The 26,722-nt window shown below is 48.7% G+C and overlaps 1 protein-coding gene across 3 annotated transcripts; it reads left to right on the forward strand.

The window, feature by feature from the left end:
* Positions 1 to 1,834: 1,834 nt before the first annotated feature.
* lrig2 (leucine-rich repeats and immunoglobulin-like domains 2) lies at positions 1,835 to 16,701 on the forward strand. Of its 3 annotated transcripts, none has more exons than XM_047024793.1 (18): positions 1,835 to 3,457; positions 3,682 to 3,756; positions 4,060 to 4,194; positions 4,393 to 4,536; positions 5,671 to 5,814; positions 7,335 to 7,478; positions 9,844 to 9,987; positions 10,776 to 10,856; positions 10,934 to 11,005; positions 11,251 to 11,319; positions 11,482 to 11,645; positions 11,807 to 12,118; positions 12,605 to 12,886; positions 13,344 to 13,775; positions 14,252 to 14,404; positions 14,648 to 14,800; positions 15,038 to 15,277; positions 16,428 to 16,701. In XM_047024793.1, the coding sequence occupies exons 1-18, from the start codon at positions 3,267 to 3,269 to the stop codon at positions 16,595 to 16,597; spliced, it is 3,105 nt and encodes a 1,034-aa protein (XP_046880749.1). In that variant the 5' UTR covers positions 1,835 to 3,266; the 3' UTR covers positions 16,598 to 16,701. The 3 variants fall into 3 exon arrangements, with proteins under 3 accessions (XP_046880749.1, XP_046880748.1, XP_046880750.1); XM_047024792.1 differs by having other exon boundaries at positions 1,836 to 3,457; positions 16,425 to 16,701; XM_047024794.1 differs by lacking the exons at positions 1,835 to 3,457; positions 3,682 to 3,756; positions 4,060 to 4,194 and having other exon boundaries at positions 4,525 to 4,590; positions 16,425 to 16,701.
* Positions 16,702 to 26,722: the final 10,021 nt, after the last annotated feature.

Consider the following 26,722-nt stretch of genomic DNA (forward strand, 5'->3'; position numbering starts at 1 on the left):
GTGGAGATGAGTTCATGAGAAGGAGGCTATCTAGTATTGTCCTGTTTGTAATTGGATGCAGATGGGTGTAGGCTAGAGCTGGCTTCGGTGAACGAGCTGGAACACGCACTCAGACTTCGAAGAAGACATTCCACGACATTTAATTGAATTCTTTGAATCTGTCGACTTGAACTTCCAGGAAGGTTGCAGTTTCATGCATGAGGCATGATGTCCACAACTGTTTTTTTGTGTCAGACTTGTAGACTTAAGCCCATTAAATAATTTCAGGGCTGCCAACTTTAAAAGAAACCTTGGCGTGAGATTTGGTGCGAGGGGCGTGCAGCTGTTTGCGCGTCATGGTTGCTTCACTCCCTTAACCCTGCGCGTCGTCTGTTTACAATGTTAGATTAGCTACTTGTTTGGCGTTGCCTTTTCAGCGTGAGATATACAAGGTGTGGCATGAGGGCGTGAGAAATGGTTGAAATGCGTGTCACACGGCGAAACCGTGAGAGTTGGCAGCTCTGTCAATGTATTAAAAAGGCTGATTGCCAAACCCACAAAATCAATCTTTTTCAAGAAATGTGTATTAGGCTACATCAAAACCGTTCCCATTTATTGTGCCTGATGGATAATTTCTCCTTTTTGGTTTATTATCTCCTGCTGTCCTGTTTTACATCAGTGGTGGTTTGGAACTCGGTACACCGTCTTTCTATGATAAAATAATGCGGTAGCCTACCCCACTATAGCCTACTGATAATGAAAGTGGACTATAAAAGTGTAGAACGAGTCAGCCGACGTCATGACAATCTATTTCGCAATTGGTGAGACAACGACCAGGGGTTGAATACCACTTGGCAACACCTTTTTCAGGAAGAGGTGTATGAAGTTAGATTAGTTTCATAATTCAAACAAACAAACGCAACACGATTCAAACAAATTTAACACGATCCAAACGTAACACGATTCATACAAACATAACACGATTCAAACAAACAAACAAACGTAACACGATTCAAACAAACGTAACACGATTCACAAATGTATTTCGTGATTCACAAATGTAACGCGATTCACAAATAAATGACCCTATTACATTCGTTTGCAACCTGACAAACACAAGTTACAAATCCCTGCATTCGTTAGTGTGAATCCTTGCATTCGTTCGTGTGGATTTTTGGAACTTTCCTGACGCGTTCTGATCTACAAATGCATTTTTTTCTATAAGATATCCTCAGCAGCCTATCAGATCGTCTCTTCCAATTTTAGCCAATCACATTAACGTGTCTATGTGGACTTCAACAACCTGCCATAATGACGGACATCGTCTCCTTCAGATCACGAGCAATGTCGTCTGGGAGTATGTAGGTGAAATATTGCTTGTTAATCTTATTAAACCGATGATCATACCTGATTAAATATTGTTGAGAATGGCAGGATTCATGTTTAGTCATTTTCCGTGTTTCCTAGGCTAACGCAGAGCCCGTCTACCCATATTAGACATTCTCCGGTGATTGGCTAAAATTGGAGACATCTGATAGGCTGCAGAGGATATCTTTTAGAAAAAATGCATTCGTGGATCAAAGCGCGTCAGGAAAGTTCCAAAAATCGAACGAATCCAACGAATGCAAGGATTCACACCAACGAATGCAGGGATTTGTAACTTGTGTTTGTCAGGTTGCAAACGAATGTAATAGGGTCATTTATTTGTGAATCGCATTACATTTGTGAATCACGAAATACATTTGTGAATCGTGTTACGTTTGTTTGAATCGTGTTACATTTGTTTGTTTGAATCGTGTTATGTTTGTATCATGCGTGTTACGTTTGTTTGGATCGTGTTAAGTTTGTTTGAATCGTGTTGCGTTTGTTTGAATTATGAAACTAATCTAACTCCATAGAGGTGGACCTCGTCGCCTAGACTTACATTTACCTCTACAGGTGAGACATGTTTTCCATTTCTTGTAAATTGGACAAAAATGCACTACAGTGCTACTCGCCAGTTAGCTAGCTGTAGCTCAATAAAAAAGTGTAGCTTGTATTTTAGGCTGACTGGTTTGCTAGTTCTCCTAGACAGAATGTGCGTTCTATGGTACATTTCTTTTCTAATCGAATAATTTGCCGAATAACCTTGTCAGTTAACTAAAGTCTGGTTATTAGAAAGCTAACCCACGGTTAGGCTAGTCAATCTTTCTTGGCGGTAGGCACAAACTAATCTTGACTTTTTGGTGCTGCCCTTATTTCACGGGGGTACGAGAAAGAAAATCCCCCCCGGGACGCTACCAGGACGTGCGATATGCACCTGTTTCCACCACAAATGACCATTGCACAGACTCGCACTCGCTCTAAATAAAAAATTCCCGAATTCCGGGAGATTTTACAGCATTTGCGGGCATCCGGGAGCCGCCATTGAAATGCGGGAGACTTCCGGAACTTCCGCGATACTTGGGATGTCTGCACTCACACACACTCTGATTTCTTCCTCCATAGTTGGACCACTTGGCATATGCCGCAAAAAGTTGCCTCAAAACCAAAAACGTACACACCAATTGTTGTTACGCTTAATAGCTGAAAATACACAAGATCGTTGGAAAAAAAATAAAGCTTGTAGGTTTAAGGTTATAGTTTAGTAGGTTTCCCAAAGTTTAAAAGCATCTGAGCTTTTACGTTCCTGCAGGAACTTGTCTGTCAATCACAAGTAAACGTCAATCCAATCAGGTAAGAGGGCTCGCTTGACGAACATGCAGACGGACCAATAGGACACCGGTAAACAAGCTGCTGGAGGGGGTTGGACGGGGTATCCATGTCAGCAACGCAAGGCGCTTTTGTTGTTTCACCGAAGGAACGCTACCCGGGGATATGCAATGTCTAAAGTCATAGGATTTAAATGAAACTGCACGATTTAGGTTTAACAGGCTGAAAGATAGTCTCATACTTAATATACACTGTGAAAAACAATGACAGCTTGGTTTCGTTGAAGAAGGTTAGCTAATGTTAGCTCTGCTAGCAACTTCAGGAGTTCTTCCGAGATTTGAAGCGGAAGGAAGCGATCCAAGAAGGCAGGGAAGGAGGAGAAATCAGTGCTGTGATGCTGCTCGCAAGTTGGACAAATGTGTTCCACGGTGAAAAACAAGCGATGGGCCTTACGACTTCTGTAGCATCATGTATACATATGATTAATATCAAGTTATAAGGGTTATTTGGTGTCGTTGAAACGTTTTGTCACTCTGTTGTTGGCTAACCAATAGCCACGTATTGATAGCAAAGCTAGTTAGCATTCAGCTAGTAAGATGGCGGAAGGCTGGACCGTCCACCAGGCCGTACTAGTCTTCTCGTTGATGAGTCTGACTGCACTGGGACTGGAGTCCTGTCCGCCTCCATGTTCGTGTCGGTTGGGATCTGACGAGGTCCATGTCTTGGATTGCAGTAGGAAAAAGTTGTCGGTGCCACCCCTGGATCTACCGGATGGAATAACTCATGTGTAAGTTGCCCCGCTCGCCATCCAGCTGATGAGATAACTCATGTGGCAAGAAATCACTGCAGGGAAGTGTACTTTCCAACGCACTGGGATCAGACTAGCACTCTGGTGACACTTTTATATTTGTACAAATATACATACTAATTAAAGATATAGGTACCTTGCACTGTAAGATTTCTTGAAGATGACGGATCAATTTATCCTGATGACATGCGTTTGTTTTCCAGATCGTTGAATCACAATGACCTGATAGCTGTCCCTTATTTAGGGGACGTGACGTCTAACATCACCAGTCTGAGTCTGTAAGTCTGCATCAATCCCACCCTTTTTATCACTGTGTTACAAACTGGGGGAAACGTGTACACAATCCCTTATACCAGTGAGAACTATCTGAAATAAACCCTCAGGATCACACAGTAGACACCAGGGAAATGTTCCCCACCTGTTTCCTAAGCCATGCAGATTGCTGCTGTATGTCGATGTTTCTCTAACCTCTACTGCAGAACAATGTAGTAGAATGCTGTACTTTCTATATGCAACATTTGTATGTCGCTTTGGTTAAAAGTGTCTGCTAAATGAAGGGTGTTTTACCTCCCAACACCCAGGGTCCACAACCGGATCTCTGAGCTGGCCACGCTTCTTCTCCAGCCGTACGTGTCCCTGGAAACCCTGGATCTCTCCTCCAACTCTCTCTCTGAGATCAAGGCTGGGGCTTTTCCATCTATGCAGCTGAAATATCTGTGAGTCGTGCTGCTGTCTCTCTGACTGGACACATCGAATGTGGACCGGGTCACCCCGAGATGTAGCTCTGTGTCTTTACCGAGATGTAGCTCTGTGTCTTTACCGAGATGTAGCTCTGTGTCTTTACTTTCAGGCGATGCTATTTGTTGTCATTGTTGTTGTTTTCCCTCCTGATCGTCCCCCTCTTTGTGCTTCAGGAACTTGAGCAACAACAAGATCAGTTTGCTGGAGCCCGGCTGCTTTGACAACATCTCTAGCAGCCTGCTGGTCCTCAGGCTGAACAGGAACAGGATCGCCCTGCTGCCCTACAAGGTGTTCAGGCTGCCGCGGCTGCAGCTGCTGTGAGTCGAGTGTCTGTCTGGAGGAGGTTCCCGCTAAACCACAACATCATGATGGTTTCATTTGATTCCTTATTAATAATGAAATGCAGAACTGTAAATGTAAAACCCTCCATGTATTGTCTTTTGATAATATTTAGTGCTGTCAAACGATTAAAATGTTTAATCGCGATTAATCGCATTAATGTCATAGTTAACTCGCGATTAATCACAATTAATCGCACATTTTTATCTATTCTAAATGTCCCTTGATTTCTTTTTGTCCCATTCTTTTTTCAAATTGTAATGCTCTTATCAACATGGAAAAGTGGTTCGGATTGCTTCGTGCAAATATTTTTTGTTATTGAAAACAACATTGCAATCGCCTGGCTTTGACGAGGGGGCGGAGAATTCGCATCATCTGTGTGCTTGGCCATCAAGTGGTATTTCAGACTGGACGTGCTGCGATGATAGCTCAGTTTACAACGACAAAACACACAGATCACTTTGGTCTTGTCAATGGAACCATTTGGCAACTTTTTAAAAGTAAACTTTCCATTCAGAATCTTATTGGCATCCATTTCGGCGTCTCGCGCTCGCCATCAACTCAAAACGTAACGTTAACCTACTACCAGAGAATGTCTCATATCCTTAAACGGGCTCTGCTACTACGCTTTAGCCGGATCGCAAGCCAAACAAGTGTGTGGCGTGCCTGTTGTTTTGTTTCCGGTCTAGCTAGATCCGGTGTGGTGTTGTAGTTTTTCTAACTTCGGTAGTTGTTGCAACAGCATGTGAAAAAAAACTACAAAGTTTGCTAGGCCAAAAAGAGCGTTAATCGCGCGATAAAAAAATTGACGCCGTTAATTTGGGTTTGCGTTAACGCCGTTAATAACGCGTTAAACTGACAGCACTAATAATATTATAAATGAATACAACGTGAAGGCCTGAATATTTTTATATATATAGTCAGTGTTAAAGCAGCTATAAAAGTTGTACATTTCATTCTTTTAATTTCAAGATCTTAACATTTTAGCGCAGTGAGCAAAGGCAATTTGTTGTGTGCGACCTAGGATCTTTGTGTTGAGTTTGAGTCGCATTGTTTTTATGTAATATATTATGTTGCCATCTATGAACTGCACCTTTTGAACTTGTTTCCAGGGAGTTCAAGCGCAACAAGATCAAGATGGTGGACAGTCTGATCTTTAAAGGGATGGAGGCCCTGAAGACTCTGAAGATGCAGAGGAACGGCATCACTAAGCTTATGGACGGAGCCTTCTTCGGCCTCAACAACATCGAAGAGCTGTGAGTACCGCGCTGGTTCCACTAGAGCTGGTTCCACTAGAGCTGGTTCCACTAGAGCTGGTTCCACTAGAGCTGTTTCCACTAGAGGTGGTTCCACTAGAGGTGGTTCCACTAGAGGTGGTTCCACTAGAGCTGGTTCCACTAGAACTGGTTCCAGTAGAGCTGGTTCCACTAGGGCTGGTCCAGTACGAGGAGGTCTATTGATCCTGTGTGTGTTTCAGATAATAGCCAGTCAGGTATCTTAAAGGTCCCATGACATGAAAACTTCATGAGGTTATATAACATTAATATGGTGGCTAGAAATTTCGATAGGTGTAAACCAAGCCCTGGGTATTCTTCTCCGCCTTTGAGAAAATGAGCTCAAACGCCTGGTCTTAAAAATACCCCTGTTTGACGTCACAATAGGGAGTTACCTCCCCATTCTCTGCTTTGCCCGTCCAGAGAATCTGGCCCGCCCATAAGACACTGAGCTACGACCGTGCGAGTGCCATATCGCTTTTTCTTTGAGAGACGACATGGCTTGCAAACGAACTAAGCATAACAGTTGCTCAGTGTTTGGATGTACCAATGAAAACAAGTCTTTTTACAGTTCCTTCATCCGAGCCTCTGAAAAACCAGTGTCTTCATTTTATTTTCTCTGGAAATGCGGAGACACAACTTCAGTTTTGTATGTTGCTTTACTGTAAATGGTTAGCTTGCTACCCTTAGAATGTGGCTGTAACATTAGCTCTGCAGCTAACAGCTCAGTTACTGTCGCTAATGTAAAGGTAGATAGCATCAAGTATGTGTGTGAATACACACACTGTAACGCGAGTGTTGTACACTTCTTTGTTATTTGGATAACCGTTCTGCTGTTGATGTTATGGCGCGCGATATCCGCCTTTCTCCTCATTGAAATGAATGAGTGTGCACCTCTGCAAACCAGGGTGATCAGATGAGAATGGGCAAATTTGAGGCATCTCAGGTGGCTGAGCTGGTAGAACATCGGGGGCTAGTAATCTGAAGGTTGCCAGTTCGATTCCCGGCCGCTGCACATGACGTTGTGTCCTTGGGCAAGGCACCCTACTTGCCTCGGGGAGAATGTCCTTGTACTTATTTTAAGTCGCTCTGGATAAGAGCGTCTGCTAAATGACTAAATGTAAATGTAAGATCTTACAGCAGCGGGGGCTACGAGCCATTGCTTTACATCCGTCGTAAACAATAGCGCATGTTGCCGCCCCTCTCCTCCTCATTAGCATTTAAAGCTACAGAGGCACAGAAACAGTGCGTTTTGAGGAAAGCTCATTGTGGGACTGCTCGTAGTGGCTGTAATTCAGCACCAAGGCTGAATTTCGGGAAAGAGACTTAAGATACAGTATTAGGGGACCACTAAGGCCTATATAAAAACATCCAAAAACAGCATGTCATGGGACCTTTAATACAAAATATGTGGCTTCACTTTAAACAAGGAGTTAGTAGTGTAAGCACCTGTGTCTGAGGAGTGCATGTAGTCCCAGTCCTGATGTGTGTGTGTGTGTCAGAGAGCTGGAGCATAACAACCTGACAGAGGTCAACAAGGGCTGGCTGTACGGTCTGCGGAGACTTCGCCTGCTGAGGATCAGTCACAACAGCCTTACCCTCCTCCGTCCCGACTCCTGGGAGTTCTGCCACAACCTGGAGGAGCTGTGAGTAGCACAACCTCTCCCCATACCCACACACAACCTGGAGGAGCTGTGAGTAGCACAACCTCTCCCCATACCCACACACAACCTGGAGGAGCTGTGAGTAGCACAACCTCTCCCCATACCCACACACAACCTGGAGGAGCTGTGAGTAGCACAACCTCTCCCCATACCCACACACAACCTGGAGGAGCTGTGAGTAGCACAACCTCTCCCCATACCCACACACAACCTGGAGGAGCTGTGAGTAGCACAACCTCTCCCCATACCCACACACAACCTGGAGGAGCTGTGAGTAGCACAACCTCTCCCCATACCCACACACAACCTGGAGGAGCTGTGAGTAGCACAACCTCTCCCCATACCCACACACAACCTGGAGGAGCTGTGAGTAGCACAACCTCTCCCCATACCCACACACAACCTGGAGGAGCTGTTAGTAGTAGCACAACCTCTCCCCATACCCACACACAACCTGGAGGAGCTGTGAGTAGCACAACCTCTCCCCATACCCACACACAACCTGGAGGAGCTGTGAGTAGCACAACCTCTCCCCATACCCACACACAACCTGGAGGAGCTGTGAGTAGCACAACCTCTCCCCATACCCACACACAACCTGGAGGAGCTGTGAGTAGCACAACCTCTCCCCATACCCACACACAACCTGGAGGAGCTGTGAGTAGCACAACCTCTCCCCATACCCACACACAACCTGGAGGAGCTGTGAGTAGCACAACCTCTCCCCATACCCACACACAACCTGGAGGAGCTGTGAGTAGCACAACCTCTCCCCATACCCACACACAACCTGGAGGAGCTGTGAGTAGCACAACCTCTCCCCATACCCACACACAACCTGGAGCACAACCTCTCCCCATACCCACACACAACCTGGAGGAGCTGTGAGTAGCACAACCTCTCCCCATACCCACACACAACCTGGAGGAGCTGTGAGTAGCACAACCTCTCCCCATACCCACACACAACCTGGAGGAGCTGTGAGTAGCACAACCTCTCCCCATACCCACACACAACCTGGAGGAGCTGTGAGTAGCACAACCTCTCCCCATACCCACACACAACCTGGAGGAGCTGTGTTAGCACAACCTCTCCCCATACCCACACACAACCTGGAGGAGCTGTGAGTAGCACAACCTCTCCCCATACCCACACACAACCTGGAGGAGCTGTGAGTAGCACAACCTCTCCCCATACCCACACACAACCTGGAGGAGCTGTGAGTAGCACAACCTCTCCCCATACCCACACACAACTTGGAGGAGCTGTGAGTAGCACAACCTCTCCCCATACCCACACACAACCTGGAGGAGCTGTGAGTAGCACAACCTCTCCCCATACCCACACACAACCTGGAGGAGCTGTTAGTAGCACAACCTCTCCCCATACCCACACACAACCTGGAGGAGCTGTGAGTCTCCCCATACCCACACACAACCTGGAGGAGCTGTGAGTAGCACAACCTCTCCCCATACCCACACACAACCTGGAGGAGCTGTGTTAGCACAACCTCTCCCCACGCCCACACACAACCTACTGATCCAACCTATAACCCCAGAACCCACATCCTACTGGGATGGGTGGAGCTCATGTGAGATACTTTTTTCTGTTTGAATAAAAGCATCAGCTAACTGAGTCTGGTCCACTTGGACAAGTCTTGTTACTTCCTTGTATATTACGTAGTGCTGTCAAACAATTAAAATATTTAATCGCATTAATGTCATAGTTAACTCACGACTAATCACAATTAATTGCACATTTTTATCAATTCTAAATGTCCCTTGATTTCTTTTTGTCCCATAATCTTTTCTCATTTTAATGCTCTTATCAACATGGAAAAGTGGATCGGATTGCTTGGTGCAAATGTTTTTTTTAATTGAAAACAACATTGCACAAGTGTGTGGGGCATGCCTGTTGTTTTGTTTCCAGTCTAGCTAGATCCGGTGTGTTGTAGTTTTTTTAACGTCAGTAATTGTTGCAACAGCATTTGAAAAAAAACTGCTAAGTTTGCTAGGCCAAAAACGTTAATCTCGCAAAATAAAAATGTATGCCGTTAAAATGGGTTTGGGTTAACGCCGTTAGTAATGTGTTTAACTGACAGCACTGTTATGCAATGTATTGATTTAGTGGACGCTTTTCTCAGAGGTGACGTATAGGCAGGGTGGTGGGGGGGATTTGAACCTGTTAGCTGTTGATGTGCAGCTGAATGTTCCTCCACTGGGCTCCACCCTCTCAGGACTAGGCAGCCATGTTTGTTTCCTTGTAGTCCTTGGTGATGACACTGCTCCCCCAGCCTGGTGGAGCAGCTGGCCCCAGTGCTGAGTGTTCTGTGTGCTGTCGTCCTCAGAGACCTGTCCTTCAACCACATGAGCCGTCTGGAGGGGACGGCGCTGGCTGGGCTGGCCCAACTACAGAGCCTTAACCTGGGGGACAACGCTCTCACTCACCTGGGGGAAGGAGCCTTCAGCAGCCTGGCCAGCCTGCGCACCCTGTAAGCACACACACACTCACTCACACACACTCACTCTCTTTCAAAAAGGTTCAGAAAGGTTGAAAGAATTTTTGAAAAAAGTTTTGGAAACAAAGTTTTGAAAGGTTGAAAAATATATATATATTTTTTGTATTATTATTACACGAAGTTCGCTCCTTGAACTGTGTTTGTTAAACTTTTTTTAAAGGTTGAAAGAATTTCTGAACTAATGTTTTGAAAGTATTTTTTTTTGTGTTTAGAAATGAAAAAAAATTATAACTTCTCAACTTGAGTGAAAAAGTGTAGTCATAACTTCAACTTTAACCAGAGTCTTTTTAAACATGAGTATCTGTACTTCTACTTGAGTGAAGGATGTGTGTACTTCTGCCATACGAACACGCACACACAATACAGTCTCAATTCAGTCATTCTCAAATGAGTGTAGCCTACAACAATCGGCAACTAACACGTTTGTGGTTTTCTGCATTCTGACGAAGGCATCTCGGGACAGTAGGTTTCTGTTGTTCCTCGTTTGTGTTTTCATCTTTATTGTGTCAGTCTACCTCGTTGGCTTCATGAACTGTTCCTGTAACTCTCCTGTGCGCCTTCTACCTCATTAGTGATCCTCCTGTAGATCATTTTGTTGTAGATATCACAGTAGAACCTTCTAGAACGCCTCCACCATTGAGGGGGTTCTAGAATGTTTGTTTTCACCAAGTGGTTCTAGAATGTGGCTACAAAGCTGTTCTGGAATGTTCCAGAGTTGTTTCTGAGTGTTCTATGTTCTCTTGGATGTGTTCCAATCCCAGAGACATCAGGAACAATGAGATCTCCTGGGCCATCGAGGACTCTGTTGGTGTGTTTGTAGGGATGAAGAAGCTCACCACCCTGTAAGTATGGCAGCAGCTGGACTAGGAGGACTAGCTATGTGCACTCTCTTTGTCTAATTGAAAGTTAACTCCTGCAGGATTCTACAGCAGAACAAGATCAAGTCCATCACTAAGAAGGCCTTCGACGGCCTGGACGAGCTGGAACACCTGTATGTATCAGTACACGCACACGTTCACACGCACTCTTTCACCTTGAGGCACATAGTTCTACAGTGTTTTGCTGGTCAGACTTAAGGTACTGTGCATTCACCTCTCTTCCTCTCTACTTCTCCCTCTCTACCTCTCTCTCTCTCTCTTCCTCTCTACTTCTCCCTCTCTACCTCTCTCTCTCTCTCTTCCTCTCTACTTCTCCCTCTCTACCTCTCTCTCGCTCTCTCTCTCTCCCCCCTCTCAGAGACCTGAGTAAGAATGGGATAATGTCCATCCATCCGGAGGCTGTGGCCCACATGCACCTGAAGGAGTTGTGAGTGGAGCTTGTCTCATCCTGGGGTCTGCTGGCTACAGTCACACGGGGACCCTGATGTGATCATGTTGGTGTAACCTTGACCTGCTTCTCTCTCTCTCTCCCCACTCCTTCCCCTGTTATCTCCTCCCTGCCCCTCCCCTTTCCTCTCCCTCCCCCCAGTCTCCTGAACAGCAGCAGTCTGTTGTGTGACTGTCTGCTGCAGTGGCTGTCTCCCTGGCTGTCTGGCCAGCCCTTCCAAGGCTCTGTGAGGGCTGTTTGTGCCTACCCGTCCCCCCTGCAGGGCCAGAGCCTGCTGGAGGTGGCCCCAGGCCTGTTGCTCTGTGGTCAGTCTGGACCCTAACCCTACCGTCTCACTTTAAAGAGCTGTGTTCGTTTAGCTGATGATTTCCCCTCCTTCCCCTGTCCCCTGCCCCTCCTCCCTCACTCCTCTGTTCTCCTCCCTCTCTCCCCCCTCTCCTTGGTCCTCCCCCCCCCCCCCCCCCAGACGACTTCCCCAAGCCCCTGATCACCACCCACCCAGAGTCGTCCACCGTCCTGAGAGGGACCAACGTGACCCTGAGCTGCCTGGCGGCCAGCAGCAGCGACTCCCCCATGGCCGCGGCCTGGAGGAGGGACGGGGAGCTGCTGTACGAGCCGGAGGTGCAGACCTACGCTCGCTTCCAGGACGGCCAGCTCCTCCACTCCTCCCTCCTCCACCTGCTCCACGTCAACTTCACAGACGAGGGGCGGTACCAGTGTGTCGTCTCCAACCACTTTGGCTCCAACTACTCCAACAGGGCCAGGCTCACTGTGAACGGTGAGGAGGATGGGTGTGATTAGGATGGTCTGGGTGTGATTAGGAGGGTTAGGGTGTGATTTGGAGGTTTTGGGTGTGATTGGGAGGGTCTGGGTGTGATTGGGAGGGTCTGGGTGTGATTAGGAGGTTCTGGGTGTGATTGGGAGGGTCTGGGTGTGATTAGGAGGGTCTGGGTGTGATTGGGAGGGTATGGGTGTGATTAGGAGGTTCTGGGTGTGATTAGGAGGGTCTGGGTGTGATTAGGAGGGTCTGGGTGTGATTAGGAGGGTCTGGGTGTGATTAGGAGGGTCTGGGTGTGATTGGGAGGGTCTGGGTGTGATTGGGAGGGTCTGGGTGTGATTTAGGAGGGTCTGGGTGTGATTGGGAGGGTCTGGGTGTGATTGGGAGGGTCTGGGTGTGATTAGGAGGGTCTGGGTGTGATTGGGAGGGTCTGGGTGTGATTAGGAGGGTCTGGGTGTGTCTAACCTCCTCCCCCCTCCCTTCCAGAGCTGCCCTCCTTCCTAAAGACACCCATGGATCTGACCCTGCGTACGGGCACCATGGCGAGGCTGGAGTGTGCAGCGGAGGGCCACCCCGCGCCCCAGATCGCCTGGCAGAAGGACGGAGGCACGGACTTCCCTGCCGCACGTGAGCGCAGGATGCACGTGATGCCCGATGACGACATCTTCTTCATCGCCAACGTGAAGACGGAGGACATGGGCGTCTACAGCTGCACTGCCCAGAACACAGCAGGCAGCCTGTCTGCCAACGCCACCCTCACTGTGCTGGGTACGCTGCCTGTCTGTCTGCCTGCCTGTCTGTGTCTGTCTGTCTGCCAACGCCACCCTCACTGTGCTGGGTACGCTGCCTGTCTGTCTGCCTGTCTGTCTGTCTGCCTGTCTGTGTCTGTCTGTCTGCCAACGCCACCCTCACTGTGCTGGGTACGCTGCCTGTCTGTCTGTCTGTCTGCCTGTCTGTCTGTCTGCCTGTCTGCCAACGCCACCCTCACTGTGCTGGGTACGCTGCCTGTCTGTCTGTCTGCCCGTGTCTGCCTGTCTGCCAACGCCACCCTCACTGTGCTGGGTACGCTGCCTGTCTGTCTGTCTGTCTGCCTGTCGGCCTGTCTGCCAACGCCACCTTCACTGTGCTGGGTACGCTGCCTGTCTGTCTGTCTGTCTGCCCGTGTCTGCCTGTCTGTATTCAGTGTTTCTGTTCTGAAGTGCTAATGTGTCCCTCCTCCCTCCAGAGACCCCGTCCCTCCTGCGCCCCCTGGAGGACAGGGTGGTGGCCCGCGGGGAGACGGCCGTGCTGCAGTGCATCGCGGGGGGGAGCCCCGCTCCCCGCATCAACTGGACCAAAGACGACGGCCCATTGGTCCTGACGGAGCGCCACTTTTTTGCGGCGGCCAATCAGCTGCTGATCATCGTGGAGGCGGGCCCGGGGGATGCGGGCAGGTACACCTGCAGCATGTCCAACACGCTGGGGACAGAGCGAGGGCAGGTGTACCTGGGCGTGGCCCCACAGGCAGGCTGCGAGGCGGGGGATGCAGACGGCTGGGCCACCGTGGGCATCGTGGTGATGGTGGTGGTCAGCTGTGTGGTGGGAACCTCACTGGTCTGGGTCATCGTCATATACCACATGAGGAGGAGGGGAGAGGATTACAGCATCACCAACACAGGTGGGCGGGAGGGGGGTTTGGGTGGGACTTGTGTGTGTGTGGAGGTAAAGGCTTGTGTAAAGCAGAGCTGTGTGTGTGTGTATGTAGGTAAAGGCTTGTGTAAAGCAGAGGTGTGTGTGTGTGTGTGTGTGTGTGTGTGTGGAGCTAAAGGCTTGTGTAAAGCGGAGGTGTGTGTGTGGAGCTAAAGGCTTGTGTAAAGCAGAGGTGTGTGTGTGGAGCTAAAGGCTTGTGTAAAGCAGAGGTGTGTGTGTGGAGCTAAAGGCTTGTGTAAAGCGGAGGTGTGTGTGTGTGTGTGTGGAGCTAAAGGCTTGTGTAAAGCGGAGGTGTGTGTGTGTGTGTGTGTGTGGAGCTAAAGGCTTGTGTAAAGCGGAGGTGTGTGTGTGTGTGGAGCTAAAGGCTTGTGTAAAGCGGAGGTGTGTGTGTGTGTGTGTGTGGAGCTAAAGGCTTGTGTAAAGCGGAGGTGTGTGTGTGTCCAGATGAGCTGACCCTGCCTGCAGACATCCCCAGCTACCTGTCCTCTCAGGGGACTCTGTCAGAGCCGGTGGAGGGATACAGCAACTCAGAGGCCGGATCACACCAGCAGCTCATGCCCCCCCTCTCCAACACACACACTCACAAGGGCACTGACGGTGGGTACGCTCACACTCACAACCATGCACACACACACAATCACCCCCCCCCACACACACACACACACACACACACACACACACAAACAGAAATGCACTTCTTGATCAATGGGCTGGGTGTTGATACTCTGAACAGTGTTTCACTAGACTATAGATCTAGATTGAGTAGCTTTCTTCTGGGGATTAAACCACCATGTGTTTGTGTGTGTGTGTGTATATATACATGTGTGTGTGTGTGTCCAGGTGTGTGTTACGGAGACACGGGCAGCGAGGTGGAGGCGGAGCCTAGCAGAGGGAGCTCTCTGTTCACGGGCAGCGAGGTGGAGGCGGAGCCTAGCAGAGGGAGCTCTCTGTTCACGGGCAGCTTTTATCCTGGAGAGACTGAAGGGCTGGGGGGTGAGACACACGCACACGCACACACACACACACACACATACATACATACATACATACATGCATACATACATACATACATACATACATACATACATACATACATACACACACACTCTTCTACTGTGTAGACCGAATTGTTGTACTTTCATTGTACTGTTATGCACCTTGTATTGCAAACTTTAGTAAAATGCGTTATATAATCTGATTTGTTCTTCCTCTCCTGCCTCCCTCCACCAGGGGGCGCTGCAGGCCCACTGGTTACCTGCTCTGACTGCTACGATAACGGCAGCATGTACTCCCGGCCTCGTGAGTCCTGCCCCTTCCTGTCTGAGGAGGACGCTCTGGAGCAGGCCCTGCCCCCCCGGCCCCCCGGGGGCCCCCACCACGCCCCCCGCCACACCCCAGACAGCAGCCAGGACCCCTCCCTGTGCCGGGGGGCCGGGGGGGCCGGGGGGCACCCTCAGCACAGCTGCAGCGGTGAGTGGTTGGTTGGTTGATGCATGCTGTTGGTTGATTAATTAGTTATTTTAATTAGTTATTTTAATCGTTTGGTTGAGTGAGCGGTTAATTGATTTTCATTGCCGTTGATTGGTTAAACATGCTGTAGAGCAAATGCCATGATTTGCTTCTCAGTATATTATATATGTGTGAAATGAGTTCCTGAAGGCATGTGCAAAACTCAAAAACGTTGTCACTCTGAAATGTGGAGTTAGACCGTTGAACAGTTTCTCACCCGTTTTCAGCACAGCTTATGTTTAGGCGGAGCCAAAACCCAACCGATCTGACGGTTTATATAACCTGCATTCTGTTACTCAGCTGGTACCATACAAAGACACAGTAATTCACACATAAAACACTCAGAGACTGCAGGTAGGCCTGTTCTGACATCTGTCATTGATTTAGCTAGTGTTGCTGTTGTTTCTTAATTCAATAAATACGAGGGGGCGGAGCTTCAGCTTCAGGCGACACGCCCCCCCAGTCCCAAGCAGAGAAGACTGCTCACAATTTCAAAGCCTAATTTAACTTGTCAATGTTTTTTCGAATTTGGATGGGTGGTTAACAACACATTCTTCTGTGGTGTGATGAACTTCAAACACATTTTCAGTTGTGCTTTACAGGATCTTTAATTGATTGTCAGACAGTCATTACCATACGTGGGCTGTCCTCCTGAGTAGAGCACCAGGCTGAGAATAGAAACATCCAGGTGTAACTGAGCTTCATCCTGACATCACAGTGGTCTGATGAGGTCACTGTGGTCAGGTGAGGTCACAGTGGTCTGATGAGGTCACTGTGGTCTGATGAGGTCACTGTGGTCTGATGAGGTCACGGTGGTCAGGTGAGGTCTCAGTGGTCAGGTGAGGTCACAGTGGTCTGATGAGGTCACAGTGGTCTGATGAGGTCACTGTGGTCTGATGAGGTCACGGTGGTCAGGTGAAGTCACAGTGGTCAGGTGAGGTCTCAGTGGTCTGGTGAGGTCACTGTGGTCTGATGAGGTCACGGTGGTCTGGTGAGGTCACTGTGGTCAGGTGAGGTCACTGTGGTCTGATGAGGTCACGGTGGTCAGGTGAGGTCACGGTGGTCAGGTGAGGTGAGGTCTCACATATTTCCTTCTCTCTCTCGGCAGAAGTTTCCTCACGGTCCTTCTGGGCGGAGGGACGTGACCCGACCCTGCAGGCCCCCCCCCAGCCGCCCGGCCCCCGCGGGGCCCCCCCACCTGGACTGGCCAGTGGTGAGGGGCAGGAGGAGGGGGGGGGCGGCCCCCAATACATACTACAGAAGTGCCTCTTACAGGACTAACTCTAAGGAGGAGACCTGCCCTACATAAGCCCCTCACACACACCCACCACATCCACACCCTCCACATCCACACACCGTCCACATCCACACACACCCTCCACAAACCACACACCCTCCACACACACACACACACACTCTCCACACACACACACCCTCCACATCCACATCCACACACCCTCCACATCCACACACACACCTTCCACACACACACACACACCCTCCACATCCACTCCCACACACACCCTTGCCATCCACATACACAAACCTCCTCCACACGCACACAAACCCTCGCCCTCCACACACGCCCCTTCTCCTCTCACACCCCCTACACAAACACATGCCCTGCTCCCCCCTCCGCTCTCTACCCCTCTACCTCCAAGAAGACACACCAATACTCTGCCAAAGACTCCTCTCTGTTTACATTCCTCTGCAAGATACACCCTCCTCTACCAGTGTGGAGCGCTCTGTGGACAAGACACACCCTCCTCTACCAGTGTGGAGCGCTCTGTGGACAAGACACACCCTCCTCTAACAGTGTGGAGCGCTCTGTGGACAAGACACACCCTCCTCTACCAGTGTGGAGCGCTCTGTGGACAAGACACATCCTCCTCTAACAGTGTGGAGCGCTCTGTGGACAAGACACATCCTCCTCTACCAGTGTGGAGCGCTCTGTGGACAAGACACACCCTCCTCTACCAGTGTGGAGCGCTCTATGGACAAGACACACCCTCCTCTACCAGTGTGGAGCGCTCTGTGGACAAGACACACCCTCCTCTACCAGTGTGGAGCGCTCTGTGGACAAGACACACCCTCCTCTACCAGTGTGGACACAACATCTCTCTGGACCTCTTTCTGTAGACCTCTCCCTGGATGTCTCTCTGGGATGGACATATGGGCTATGAACATGACCTCCCGCCGTTCCCCCCCCCCCCCCCCCCCCCCCCCCCCCCCTCTCTAGAGGGAGATATGAATGTATGCCTCACAGAGCCATGGAGGACCCTGAAAGCCATGCAGTAGGAGACATGGACCTATACAGACCCTGGGGGTGGGGGGCTGGGGGTGGGGCTGAGGCCAGGGGCGGATCCAGGGCAAACAGACTCGGGTGCAGCCAGGTGTCTGTGACTCCCTCCAGGTACGAGGTTGGGAGCTCCGCCCCCTCTGCCACGCCCAGAAGGGATCTGGACCTGCCTGGGCAGCCTTGTGGCCCGAGACTGGGAGAAGCATCCGGAATGACGATGATGATGATGTCCTGTCTGTGTTTGTCTGTCAGAGACGTCGTAAACAAAATCCTGTTGTCAGGATCGCGTGTGCGCTATGCACATAGGACACCTCCCCGGTTAACGATTGTCTTTCGGACGTTCTTGGCCAAGCAGAGTTCTTCTGTAACCTAGCGCCAGGCTATGTGTTGTCATGGTTCCCATCAGACTATATGCACTGATCATCTTTCTCCTTCCTCAAATTTTACCTCCTTTTTGTCCTCCTTGGTTATCTGAGGCTGTTCGTCCAGTGATCGTGTTGATGCAGTTGAAACGCCTGTTTCCTTGACGACCCTGAGTGTCTGGGATCCGTCCTGATCCAGTCATAATTATAGAGCTGTGCAACTGATCATATATATATACATATATATGAGCATGTGTGATTTCTAAACCAGCAAAAGCTACTTTTTTTGTTGTTCTTTTCTTCTTCTTTTTTACAATTATTGCAGGTTTTATTGCAGGTTACGCAACTGAGAAGCTTGACATTTGTATGTATTTATTTGCCAGAAAAGTAAAAGACATAAAAGCCAAATAGCAGAGGTCTCTTCCCAAGCTAGCAAGGTACAGAAAGGGCTGTCCGCTTGGTGGTGTTGGCGCTGGGACGAAACCATCTGCACCGCTACCTCCAGCTCTTCTAAACACGGAGGAGCGACATTTAAAATGTCCTCTTTTTGTGGAATGACCCAGTTATAATTTTACTTTAGACAAAAAAATGTACTAGACTAAAACAACAGAAAACATGTTTGAAAAAGGAACACTGGTCATGTGTAAACAAAGAAATGTGCCGACCAAAATCACAATTCAAATCACAATATTTAGTTTATAGAATTACTAGAAAGCTTTTGGGGTCCATATCGCAGAGCCCTGCAAGCTATGAATTACATTAGGTTTTGGGACTGTGAAGAAGAATGTGCTGTATGGATTTAAACATATATGTGTGTATGTATTTGTACATATGACTTCTTAATCTATTCAATGCTATCCAGCCCGACGACAGTGGTGGAAAATCCTGTTTCTGAGCTGGAGTTTTATTTTTTTCCTCCCCCCTTGAGTGTTTTCAAACTCGTCTTTCTGCATGTGTCAGTCAGAATAACCTTGTGCGGTTGATGAGTGATGAAACAGGATTGAACAGGATGCAGTGTGGAGGGGTGAGACAAAGCTTGTCCACCTCAACGCTACATTACATCACACCCATACTGGGTGGTTTTTTTATGAAGTCATTTAAATTGTTGATTTATTGCCTTTTTGTCTTATCATTCATCAAATTATTCAGGGTAATTTTGTAGCTCCTTTTTATAGACTGGTACATAAGTAGACTATGTTGGCTAGAATATACTGTGTAAGCATTCCTATATCAGGTCAGATCCAATCCTGGCTTTATTTACATTCTCTTCAAGAAAATGATGATTATTGCACTTCAGAAATGCTTAACTATGAATTTCCATATTAGTCTTCTGTGGTATAGCTATTTCCTGCAGTGTGCCTGTCAGATGTTGAAGCATCGTAGTCCGCCACATCTGGGTGCTTTGTCTCGTACTCCTAACAGCCCGAGACAGTGTTTCTTCATCGGATCAAGAAAGGACTTGTTTAGTTCCAGTCTCCTCCGCCAGGTGTTCTCTGTGGTACGTTCCTTTTACAGAATTTGCACATTACACTTTCACACAATTACAGTTGCCTTGTTTTTTCCTGATTCAGAGTGTCTCTAAACGTGTGGTACTGTAGTTAGTCCGTGGCTTGATGTTCCTCCAGTGATCAGGTCAGACCAAACCTAATCAAACATTCCAACTGTCTTATCAGCCCAGGTTTGGCTGCTGTGTTGTGTGTATAATATGAACAGCCTGTCTCACTATGGTAGCCTTGTGGTTCTGACATCATGAGATAACGTGCATTTCTAATCTCTGTCCTTGTTGGCACGGTTACCTTTTACCTCGTAAAGGTCCCTGAAAACGTATTAGTTTGCCTTAAAAAAAAAAAAATTTTGTCGTCACAGCTAAATGGTGTCTTTATTGATATCTTTTTTTTTTTTTATATATTGTTTGTTTTAAAACTTCAAACCAAAGTTTGGCAGTAATGCTCTGGCAATTTTAAGTGCTGCTTGTTGTCAGTGTTAGATGAGTTGAATTTTGTTGTCAAGTGTATTTTTGTATCTTGACAATGTGTACATTCTGTAAAGCATGTGTAAAAACAATGTTTCTTGACATATAGCTATTATTATAACAATAAACATACCCTCCATCTTTTACACAGTGTAGTTTGTGTTTTACGCTATCATCAGAATGTGGAACTGTAGGAGTGTTCTAGAAGTGAGTATTCTTTATTATTTTATAAAGTTGTTTTCTATGTTAAGATATTTGGGGCCTTTTCATGGCTTTATTAGACTGAGACAGAAAGGAAATGTATTGGATATAGAGAGAGGGAGGGGGCTCAGTCTGTATGGTACCCATCCTACCCAGCCATCTACTGCCCAGAAGAGGGTGGACTACAACTGCCAAACATCCTTCCTGTAGACCTCATGCCGTTGTCACGTCAACTATGGTAGTGTACCTAATTATAACCGCTGTTCAATTGAAAAAATCTATATATTGTTGATAAGAACAGTTTAATTATCAGCGTAGGCCTACTGGAAGGTAGCTGTCTATAAGAACAGCCTTGTTCTACAACATTTTAATATTCACCTAGTTTGAATATGTGCATAAACTGAGTTGTGTAACATGTAAATATAATTCAATTTTATTCCAGAAAGCAGTTTGTAAAATGTAAGTCTTCCCGTGTCACTTAAAACACAGCTACACAAACACACACTCACCTAAACACAGTCACACAAACAAACACTCACCTAAACAGCTACACACCTCAGTAACGCTTCCTGTCCTGCAGTTAGGCCTGTCATTATTGTTTAATACATTTACATATTTTATAAATATATGTTGTCCTTTACTGTCCAGAGACTCCCTACACAGTCATGTGGGTGCCTCATACAGACAATTACATTTTAGTCAAATGAACTGATGTGTTTTAGTGAACCTCCTACATACTACATCCCAGGTCTGTAATCATCCCACGAGCTACTGAGGCCTTGAAGTCCGGAGGGCAGGGTGCGAAAAAGACTTCTCTTAGACTCCCCCCCCCCCCCCCCCCCCACACACACACACACACACATCAAGACCGTCAGCATGGCAACACTAACTAACCTCTACACCCCCGACCCACCATGAATTATTCAGCACAATGTCCTGGATGTCATCTCTCATCCCACACTGCGCGCTTTCGTAAACACCCCGGATAGCTCGCGCTATGCAGATGTGAGGAACGTTTCACGTGTTAGCTGAATGCACTGCGTGAACACATGCTAGTGTGTTTGTGTACCTCGCGACCCCGTGGCTGCGGTGAAGTGGTTTGGATGTGGCGGAGAGTGGCGCTGTGGAGACGTGTATGGAAATCCAACGGACACAATTAGGTTTGGCACCATTCGTTGCCGTTGTAATTGGACTACAGTGCGAACGGTATTGAAAAGTTGGCGCGTGCCATCTTTCACTAACTCAATAAAAGCGTACATCAACATTTACCTTACCGTTCCCAAACGGTAGGCCTACTATTTATACTAATTATATTACCGACGTGAGAAAAAACGTTTGTCCAAGTAAGCCACACTGAAAGTAATCTAAATACAGCTGTGTAATAGAGTGAAACCATTTTCCTTGTTCTTCCACACCGTATTTACCCAAAGTATTGTAATGGCCGGTTCGCCTCGACACACCGAGGGATGGAGCCCGCGTGAACGTCGAGGAAAGGTTGAGTCGCGCGCAGTGACATCTGCATAGATGGGCGGCAGTCGCGCGGCTCGCTTGACAGTGCCAGCGCGCCAGGTGTGGACGGGAAACTGAACCTGTAGCACGGTTGGGAACCGGTCGCATCTGCCAGTAGCAAAATGCTTGGGATTATTCACTAGAACGACCATTACGGAGAAGAACCTACCTTCGTTCAGACAGCGTTTAGACAACTGCTCGCGTCGCCTTCGTTATGTAGCCTATATAAAGCGTGTTTCGTTGACGCACTAAAACAGGCGCCGTGGTTCCAAACAGCCAAGCTGGTTTGTCGGTTTCTCCCGCTGTCGTGTACCGTTTTCCCGGGTTTGTCAACTCGCTGCTGGAGGCTTCTGGAAAAGCGTCAGACCGAGTCGTGGTGTGATTAAATGAGCGCATGTTCTATGCTAGCATTGCGGTCACGTTTTATATATTACGCACAGATAAATCTGTATACTGGAATACAAACAGAAGTAATCGCAGCGAATGAAGTAAATAATATTATTGAGTTGTTAAAATTGGATGTTGGATTTGAATTGTTTTTTTAAATAGGCTACAAAACCGTTGGGACACACCATCCATGACCCACGTTCGTGCGCCACAACTCAAATTGCAATAAATCAAGCTATGGCTGTTTTAAGTTCCGAGGCGTCTGTTGGGACATATTCTCTCCTGTTTTCGTGATTGTGAAACTAGAAAGTGACTACATCTTCGCAGGAAACGGCCTGACCATGTCCAGAACGCTGAAAAAGAAGAAACACTGGTCCAGCAAGGTGCAAGAGTGTTCCGTGTCATGGGGGAACCTGGGCGAGTTCGGCTCCGTGGTGGAGGTCCTGGGGGGAGCAGAGCTCGGACAGTTTCCGTACCTGGGTCAGATGAAGCTCGAGGTACTGGTGTGTCACATCGGTAAACTGCCCTACTACGGAGACGTTCTGTTGGAGGTGAACGGTACCCCAGTTAGTGGACTTACAAACCGTGACACTCTGGCCGTCATTCGCCACTTTCGGGAGCCTATCCGTCTGAAGACTGTCAAACCAGGTACGTGTTCTCCTTGTCTACACACCCGTGTCTGTTTTGTGTCAATCAAAAATGACGCGACATGTTTCCACTTTTTGTCCACAGGTAGTGTGTTCCTGTCAGCAACACGCTACCTACACATTATCACTTATCTGACGAACACTTGTTAATGCGCGTAGAGCATTAAACAGGCAATTCCAGAAGGCCTATAGCAATAATAATTTGTTCTCCTACCCATCTCTCAGAGAGAGAGAGAGAGAGAGAGAGAGAGAGAGAGAGAGAGAGAGAGAGAGAGAGAGCATTTAATAGTCATAATGGTTCTGGCCTATAGCTAACGCAGCTTTTAAAAAACCCTCTCTTCTATTCATGGTAATTATTACATTATTCTGTATCAGGGATAATCTGGGATAGTTTTGCCCGGATTTCTCAATTAGAACGGACTAATGTCCATATGAACAAATGGTTGCTTAATGCTGTAGTTTTGAAAACCCTACTTTTCCTTATACTTCATGGCTGATCAACAAGCACTCTAGTGATTGTGTCCTGTGATGGGATTGGCTGGTCTGCTGTTAGTTGCTGAGGGGGATGTCTACTTCCCTGTCATGGGAGGGGGGAGGGGGAGGGGGGCGTCTGGGTCCTCTGGAACCCTCCTCCTACTCTCCTCCTGCTCTCCTCCTGGCTGTTGTCCATCAGGAGGAACAGTGATGTTGATGTGAAACAATGGTCTGTCACAAGTGTGTGTGTGTGTGAGGCCACATTGTGTGTGTGTGAGACCATAGTGTGTGTTCTGTACTTAGCCTTCTGCTGCTTGTGTGTGTGTATGACCTTGTTCTTCATGTATGAGGTGTGTGTATCAGTTATGCAGGCTTGATGCCTGATGTAGTGCTGTCTGTTCAGAGTCCTTTTATCTCTTAGCAGGCAGTTTCTGTACAAACCTGTTTGGTGAAAGGATGCTGCTGTTAGGAGGCCTGTGTGAGTCAGGCTGAGCTGAGGATGGTGCTGTTAGGAGGCCTATGTGAGCCAGGCTGAGGATGGTGCTGTTAGGAGGCCTGTGTGAGCCAGGCTGAGGATGGTGCTGTTAGGAGGCCTGTGTGAGCCAGGCTGAGCTGAGGATGGTGCTGTTAGGAGGCCTGTGTGAGCCAGGCTGAGCTGAGGATGGTGCTGTTAGGAGGCCTGTGTGAGCCAGGCTGAGGATGCTGCTGTTAGGAGGCCTGTGTGAGCCAGGCTGAGGATGCTGCTGTTAGGAGGCCTGTGTGAGCCAGGCTGAGGATGGTGCTGTTAGGAGGCCTGTGTGAGCCAGGCTGAGGATGCTGCTGTTAGGAGGCCTGTGTGAGCCAGGCTGAGGATGGTGCTGTTAGGAGGCCTGTGTGAGCCAGGCTGAGGATGGTGCTGTTAGGAGGCCTGTGTGAGCCAGGCTGAGCTGAGGATGGTGCTGTTAGGAGGCCTGTGTGAGCCAGGCTGAGCTGAGGATGGTGCTGTTAGGAGGCCTGTGTGAGCCAGGCTGAGCTGAGGATGGTGCTGTTAGGAGGCCTGTGTGAGCCAGGCTGAGCTGAGGATGGTGCTGTTAGGAGGCCTGTGTGAGCCAGGCTGAGCTGAGGATGGTGCTGTTAGGAGGCCTGTGTGAGCCAGGCTGAGCTGAGGATGGTGCTGTTAGGAGGCCTGTGTGAGCCAGGCTGAGCTGAGGATGGTGCTGTTAGGAGGCCTGTGTGAGCCAGGCTGAGGATGGTGCTGTTAGGAGGCCTGTGTGAGCCAGGCTGAGGATGGTGCTGTTAGGAGGCCTGTGTGAGCCAGGCTGAGGATGGTGCTGTTAGGAGGCCTATGTGAGCCAGGCTGAGCTGAGGTTGTGTAAAAGGTTACATCAGCTGCAGCTGAGGGCTTCTGGCCAGGAGCCCTGAAGAGCAGCTGTGTTTGGGGCCCAGTGTGTGTGTGTATGTGCACGCCACTTTTTTGTTTGTTATATCAATGTGTGTGTGTGAAAGAGAGAGCTTTTATTTGTGAATGTGTGTGTTTTATTTGTTGATGACTGTGTGTGTGTGTGTGTTCCTACTGTTCTGCACGCCCCAGAGCTTCTTACACTACTTACTCTCCATGCCCCACTAACCAAGGATGATTAATAAAGGGCACATAGGAGAGGAGGAGTGGAGGGAGGGAGGGGTTGTATTATCCGTCACCCTCATCAGACACAAGACAGACCTCAAACTGGTCTCCAGCCTCTCTCAGCCTCCACGCTGGTCTCCAGCCTCTCTCAGCCTCCACGCTGGTCTCCAGCCTCTATCAGCCTCCACGCTGGTCTCCAGCCTCTATCAGCCTCCACGCTGGTCTCCAGCCTCTATCAGCCTCCACGCTGGTCTCCAGCCTCTATCAGCCTCCACGCTGGTCTCCAGCCTCTATCAGCCTCCACGCTGGTCACGCTGGCGTGTGTTTGTGAGGTAGGTCACGGCTCACGCTCTGCCTGTCAGGCTAAGACATATCTGCTGCCACAAAGGGCACAGTAAACACACACACACACACACACACACACACACATAGACACACACACACACACTACACATACCTGGCAGCAACTGTGTTGTTCTGTGATTCTGGTATGTTTGTGTGATCCTACACGTGTATTTAACCCATGTGTGTGTGTGTCGGTCTCATGTTTAATTTACACCACTTACATAATTGAAGCAGAGTGTGTGTTCCTGTGGCAGAGGCTGGACCTGGGGGGCTGGGGGGGGTGTTACCAGGAAGTGGTGACGTGGTTGCAGTGTCACCACCAGATGTTCATCGCTGCTTTTCCCAGGATGCTCTGCTCTCTCACCTCACCTTCAGAGGGTCTTACCTTCCACCTGGGAGGAGAGGGGGAGGACAGGGAGAGAGGGAGAGAGAGAAGGGGGAGAGAGGGAGAGAGACGGGGAGGAGAGGGAGAGAGGGATAGAGAGAAGTGGAGGAGAGGGGGAGAGACAGGGGGAGGAGAGGGAGAGAGGGAGAGAGGGGGAGGAGAGGGAGAGAGGGATAGAGAGAAGTGGAGAAGAGGGGGGGAGAGAGAAGGGAGGAGAGGGACAGAGAGAGGGGGAGAAGGTGAGGGAGAGAGAGAGAGAGGGGGAGAGAGACTAGTTTCTGCAGGCCATTATTCTTCTCATCCATTGATCCAAATAAAGCAGACCTGAAAAGGCTTTCTCTACTGCACTTCAGTCTGGACTTCTAAAGAGTTCCCTCACACATACACACACTGTTTATGCAGCATGGCTCTTTGATGCTGTGATATGAAGTTTGAGCCTGGGGCTTCCATGCTGAATACAACATGCATGTGTTCATGCCTCACTTCATCTCCTTGAACTACGTAGGAGGTGCTGTGAATAAAACATCCCTGTGCCCTGGGGTGGGGCCCTGTGTTCTGAGTGGGGCCCTGTGTTCTGGGTGGGGCCCTGTGTTCTGGGTGGGGCCCTGTGTTCTGGGTGGAGCCCTGTGTTCTGGGTGGGGCCCTGTGTTCTGGGTGGGGCCCTGCTGACTGGCATCTCGTAAGTTCGACCTGTGATGGTGTAAACGAAAGCAGCGGTCACAACCTGGATGTGTAACATTACATAACATCACATCTTTACTGTGTAACCGTAAACATGGTTATGTAACATAATCATCATAAAACATGTTAGAATACAATAATGTGTTTATATAATGTGAGAAAATAACAATCTTTATGAATAACAATAATAATATGAACAGTAAAAGCTGCATGTGAATCAGTCTGTTCTTCCTGTCTGTCAAACCTGAGCTTGTCGTCACACTTGTACACTTCCAACAGCCATGTCCTCATGGAGGGGGGACGTGTGTCAGAGGCAGCCATGTCCTCATGGAGGGGGGACGTGTGTCAGAGGCAGCCATGTCCTCATGGAGGGGGGACGTGTGTCAGAGGCAGCCATGTCCTCATGGAGGGGGGACGTGTGTCAGAGGCAGCCATGTCCTCATGGAGGGGGGACGTGTGTCAGAGGCAGCCATGTCCTCATGGAGGGGGGACGTGTGTCAGAGGCAGCCATGTCCTCATGGAGGGGGGACGTGTGTCAGAG

The sequence above is a fragment of the Hypomesus transpacificus genome, chromosome 9 (genome assembly GCF_021917145.1).
Source record: "Hypomesus transpacificus isolate Combined female chromosome 9, fHypTra1, whole genome shotgun sequence".
In the NCBI taxonomy this organism is placed as follows: domain Eukaryota; kingdom Metazoa; phylum Chordata; class Actinopteri; order Osmeriformes; family Osmeridae; genus Hypomesus; species Hypomesus transpacificus.